Source organism: Pelophylax lessonae (genome assembly GCF_965119305.1).
Source record: "Pelophylax lessonae genome assembly, chromosome: 5".
Taxonomy (NCBI): Eukaryota; Metazoa; Chordata; class Amphibia; order Anura; family Ranidae; genus Pelophylax; species Pelophylax lessonae.
Window position 1 is genome coordinate 555,809,282 of NC_138772.1, and position 6,000 is coordinate 555,815,281.

The 6,000-nt window shown below is 47.3% G+C and overlaps 1 protein-coding gene across 1 annotated transcript in view; it reads left to right on the forward strand.

The window, feature by feature from the left end:
• LOC309556171 (uncharacterized protein) overlaps nt 1-4,879 on the forward strand; it is an 83,982-nt gene extending 79,103 nt beyond the window's left edge. The window contains exon 9 of the mRNA XM_082258531.1: nt 4,709-4,879. Coding sequence (XP_082114657.1) covers nt 4,709-4,723 — 15 coding nt within the window. The 3' untranslated portion in view covers nt 4,724-4,879. The remainder of the gene's footprint in view (nt 1-4,708) is intronic.
• The last annotated feature ends 1,121 nt before the right edge of the window (nt 4,880-6,000 follow it).

Sequence of the window (6,000 nt, forward strand, 5' to 3'; positions counted from 1 at the left end):
GTCATCTCCGCTCCTGTCCCTGTCACTTCCTTGATCTGGGCTGGTAAATATAAAAGCGGGGCGGGTGTATGAAAACATAAATCACGGAGCCGAGAGCCGCTTTTATATTTACTAGCCAAGATCAGGGTAGTGACAGGGAGAGGAGCGGAGATGACTCATAGTGCAGCCCAGCTGTTTTAATTTAACCGCCGCGTCGGTAGGTTTTTATCACGGACACCGTGATAATTTAATACTAGTGCGCATGCGCGCTAGTCTGATCCTCAGCTGCTCCATTACGTATCGGGGGCTTTGAGCATGCGCACTGCGGCGCTGCTCAGCTGTTTCTGTCCGGGTGACGAGGGTAGGTTTTTCTCACGGGGTAGGTAATTCTCACGTTACACCGGCACTGGAAGCCAATCATGTGACCGGATCAGAGTGCCCTCAAACTAAGCAAGTATAGACATCTTTCCTTTACAGCAGAGATCTCCAAACTGTGGCCCTTTTCTTGCTTTTATCCAGCCCTTAGGGCAGAATTCCACCCCCTGTTAGCAACAGTGGGCATAGTTCCTGACAATGACACTGGGGTACTAAAACTCTCACTGACACCACTGATGGGACACTATTCCTCCCACTGACACCAATGCTGGGACACTATTCCTCCCACTGACACCAATGATGGGACACTATTCCTCCCACTGACAGCAATGATTGGGGCACTATTCCTTCCACTGACACCAATGATGGGACACTATTCCTCCCACTGACAGCAATGATTGGGGCACTATTCCTCCACTGACTCCAATGATGGGGGACTATTCCTCCCACTGACACCAATGATCTGGGCACTATTCCTCCCACTGACGGCAATGATTGGGGCACTATTCCTCCACTGACTCCAATGATGGGGGACTATTCCTCCCACTGACATCAATGATGGGACACTATTCCTCCCACTGACAGCAATGATTGGGGCACTATTCCTCCACTGACTCCAATGATGGGGGACTATTCCTCCCACTGACATCAATGATGGGGCACTATTCCTCCCACTGACACCAATGATGGGGCACTATTACTCCCACTGACACCAAAGATGGGGCAAGATTTCTCCCCACTGACACCAATGATGGGGCACTATTCCTCCCACTGACTCCAATGATGGGGCACTATTCCTCCTACTGACACCAATGATGGGGTACTATTCCTCCCCACTGACACCAATGATGGGACGCTATTCCTCCCCACTGACACTAATGATGGGGCACTATTCCTCCCACTGACACCAATGATGGGACACTATTCCTCCCACTGACACCAATGATGGGACACTATTCCTCCTCAGTGAGTGACTCACAATGTCATTATAATGGGGGGACTTTAATTATCCAGATATAGACTGGGCAGAAGGAACCGCGCATTCAGCCAAGGCTCGGCAGTTTCTAAATTTTTTGCAGGACAATTTCATGGGTCAGATGGTGAATGCACCGACAAGAAACAATGCGGTACTTGACCTACTGATTACCAACAATACAGACCTGCTCACGGATATAGAAATACGGGTCAACTTAGGAAACAGTGACCATAGGTCAATAAGTTTCAGTATTAATTACAGTAATAGGAAGCAGAGGGGTAATATAAGGACACTGAATTTCAAAAGAGCCAATTTCCCTAAACTGTGCTCGCTGCTAGAAAATATCAATTGGGATAGAACAAAGGGAACAAAGTACAAGGAGGAAAAATGGGAGTGCTTCAAGAGCATACTAAACAAAGGGATTGACCAGTGCATTCCAAAGGGAAATAAATTTAAAAGAGCAAAACTAAACCCTGGGTGGCTAAACTCCAACATAAAAATGTATATTAGTGCTAAAGAAAAGGCCTTCAAAAAATACAAGGCCGAGGGGTCATTGGCAGCATTCAAGCATTACAAAGAGTGTAATAAGAAATGTAAAGACGAAATCAGGGCGGCTAAAATAGAACACGAGAGACATATAGCGGAGGAGAGTAAAAAGAACCCCAAGAAGTTCTTTAAGTATATAAACAGTAAGAAAGCGAGGCCAGAACACATTGGCCCCATAAAAGACGACAAAGGAAATATGGCCAATGAGGACAGAGAAAAGGCGGAAGTGTTAAATAATTTCTTCTCTTCAGTCTTCACAAAGGAATCGGGGGGCTACACGAACCCAGCTTGTAAGGCCGAACCAAACAACACACCTCAGGAAGTGCCGCCATGGCTAACAGAAGATAGACTTTGAACTAAACTAGAGAAACTTAACATAAATAAATCACCGGGACCGGATGGCTTGCACCCGAAGGGTTCTTAAAGAGCTCAGCCAGGTGATTGCCAGACCATTATTCTTGATCTTTAAGGATAGTTTACAGACGGGTATGGTGCCAGCTGATTGGAAAAAAGCCAACGTGGTACCAATATTTAAGAAGGGGCCGAGATATATCCCGGGTAACTATAGGCTGGTCAGCCTAACATCTGTAGTCTGCAAGATTTTGGAGGGGATGTTAAGGGACCACATACAAGACTTTAGTAATGAAAACGGTATTATAAGTAGTAATCAGCATGGATTCATGAAAAATTGTTCATGCCAAACCAATCTATTAACCTTCTACGATGAAGTGAGCTGCCACCTAGATAAAGGTAAGCCTGTGGATGTGGTGTATCTGGACTTTGCAAAGGCCTTTGACACCGTTCCCCACAAACGCTTACTGTACAAACTAAGGAAGGTAGGTATGGACCATAAGGTGAGTACCTGGATAGAGAACTGGCTCCAGGGGAGAGTACAGAGGGTGGTGATTAATGGGGAGTACTCGGATTGGGCCGGTGTGGAAAGTGGGGTCCCCCAGGGTTCTGTCCTGGGACCAATCCTGTTTAATTTATTCATAAATGATCTAGAGGAGGGGATATCTAGTACAATCTCAGTATTTGCGGATGATACTAAACTAAGCATGCCAATATCTTCTATGCAGGATGTGGAAACCTTACAAGCGGACCTGAACAAAATAACGGGGTGGGCAACTACATGGCAGATGAGGTTTAATGTTGAAAAATGTAAAGTAATGCACTTGGGGGCCAAAAACCAGAAAGCAAGCTACTCACTAGGGGGGAAACCTCTGGGTGAGTCTAGGATGGAAAAGGACCTGGGGGTACTGGTAGACAACAGGCTTGGCAGTGGCATGCAATGCCAAGCCGCCGCAAGCAAAGCCAACAGAATACTGGGATGTATAAAAAAGGGGATTCACTCCAGAAATAAAGAGATTATTCTTCCACTCTACAAGACTCTGGTCCGGCCACATCTGGAGTATGCTGTCCAGTTCTGGGCACCGGTCCTCAGGAAGGATGTGCTGGAATTGGAAAGAGTCCAGAGAAGGGCAACAAAAATAATTAGGGGAATGGAGGACATCAGCTATGAGGAAAGAGTACAAGCACTGAACTTATTCTCTCTGGAGAAGAGACGATTGAGGGGGGATATGATATCAATGTACAAATACTGTACTGGTGACCCTAACATAAGGAACAAACTATTCAGAGTAAGGGAATACAATAAGACACGTGGCCACTCACTAAAACTAGAGGAAAGGCGGATTAACCTTAAAATGCGTAAGGGGTTCTTCACTGTAAGAGCGGTAAGGATGTGGAATTCTCTTCCACAAGCAGTCGTATCAGCAGGGAGCATTGATAGTTTCAAAAAACGATTAGATGGACACCTTAGAGACCACAACATACAGGGGTATACAATGTACGGTTAACAGCAAACACACGCGCGCATCATAGGTTGAACTGGATGGACTGATGTCTTTTTTCAACCTCACTATGTAACTGACACCAATGATGGGGCACTATTCCTCCCACTGACACCAATGATGAGGCACCATTCCTCCCACTGACACCAATAATGGGGCACTATTCCTCCTACTGACTCCAAAGATGTGGCACTATTCTCCCCACTGACACCAATGATGGGGCACTATTCCTCCCACTGACACTAATGATGGGGCACTATTCCTCCCACTGACACCAATGATGGGGCACTATTCCTCCCACTGACACCAATGATGGGACACTATTCCTCCCACTGACACTAATGATGGGGCACTATTCCTCCCACTGACACCAATGATGGGGCACTATTCCTCCCACTGACACCAATGATGGGGCACTATTCCTCCCACTGACACCAATGATGAGGTACTATTCCTCCCACTGACACCAATGATGGGGCACTATTCCTCCCACTGACACCAATGATGGGGTACTATTCCTCCCACTGACACCAATGATGGGGCACTATTCCTCCCCCCACTGACACTAATGATGAGGCACTATTTCTCCCCACTGACTCCAATGATGGGGCACTATTCCTCCCACTGACACCAATGATGGGGCACTATTCCTCCCTAATGACACCAATAATGAGTCACTATTCCTCCCCCCACTGACACCAATGATGGGGTAATATTACTCCCACTGATGCCAGAGCATTTTCTTCTCCAACTGGCTACAGTCCAGCCCACCTAACACTTTAGGGACAGTAAATCGGTCCTTTGTTTAGAAAATCTGGAGACATCTGATCTACAGGGTAGTTAGCATATGGCTTAGAATGGGGGTGGGAGCAGGTTTCAGCTTACATAGTATTTGTCAGGACTTCTTATTTAAGAATAATGGAAGGTCAGAGTGTTGCTCCCGAGGTCGCTAATTTGCATCTTTCTTTTTGTTTTGTAGGAACTGACTATGTAGCTGCTGGTCAGACTGGAACCCCCCTGAGAACCTTCAAGCCTTTTCTTCCTGCATCACTCTGTATAGTGCACAGCTGATCATTAACTACCCCTCTGTATTAGACATATACTCCGACTAGGATGCACCAACTATGCTGCTCAATAAACCGTGCTGATACTTCCACATTGTGCCGGGACTTTCTTTATGGAGCTCGGCTCTCACTTCTCAGGTCTGTAACTCAACACAGATCAGTTATAGAGAAGCAACATCTCTATGTAGAGATCAACCTATACAACTCAGCCCCATAGGAACTAAAGAATATTAACTGGAGGTCTTCTGTAAGAGTGGGAAGAATAGTACAGATCCTTGTAAAATTCGAAACAGAAATGTTACAACTTACCGATCGTTAGCTGTGGTGGCTGCATTCGCTTTAATTTTTTTTTTTTATTTGACAACACTCACACATTACACTGCACTAAAAGATCGGCATTGTCTTCTTAGCCACTTGCTGACCACAAAATGGGCAGTACCTCACAAAAGTAAGTACACTCCTCACATTTGTGTAAATATTTTCATGAGACAACACTGAAGAAATGACACTTTGCTACAATGTAAAGTAGTGAGTGTACAGCTTGTATAACAGAGTAAATTTGCTGTCCCCTCAAAATAACTCAACACACAGCCATTAATGTCTAAACCGCTGGCAACAAAAGTGAGTACACCCAGGGCCGGCGCTACCTGTAAGGCAACCCAGGCAGTCGCCTAGGGCGCAACTCAGCAGGGGGCGCCAGCATCCTGCCTGCTGCACCTGCTCCCGGAATAAGTATGGACTGGTGGGTGCGGGCGGCGCCCCTCATGCTGCGCTGTGCCGGCGCCCGCCTGGGCGCTTTTGAGCTGAGTGAGTCAGGCTGCTGAGCGGGCTCCAGCATCGGAAATCTTCATCGTCTCTAAGCGGCTACTAGAGAACAAAGCGCTGAGGGCGCCATGTTGTAGCCTCTCCTATGGCCCTCAATAGGACTATTCCAGCAACAGGAGTAGCCAATAGCAGTTCAGGCTCCATCCGGCTCCAGGAGGCAGCGGCGGCGGGGAGGAAGAGCAGCGAGAGCGGGACCTCCCAGGACGGATGGACAGGCTGCCGGGGCCGAAGAACGAGGATGGGCAGGAAGTGCAGGCAGCCAGGGACAGCTGCATCTGCCTGCAAACGGATCCCCTGGAAAAGCAGCTCCACGACCTGTCCTCAGCCAGCTACGAGAATGGGACCTGCCCACTGCCGGTATGGAAGGTACTGTACTGTCTGT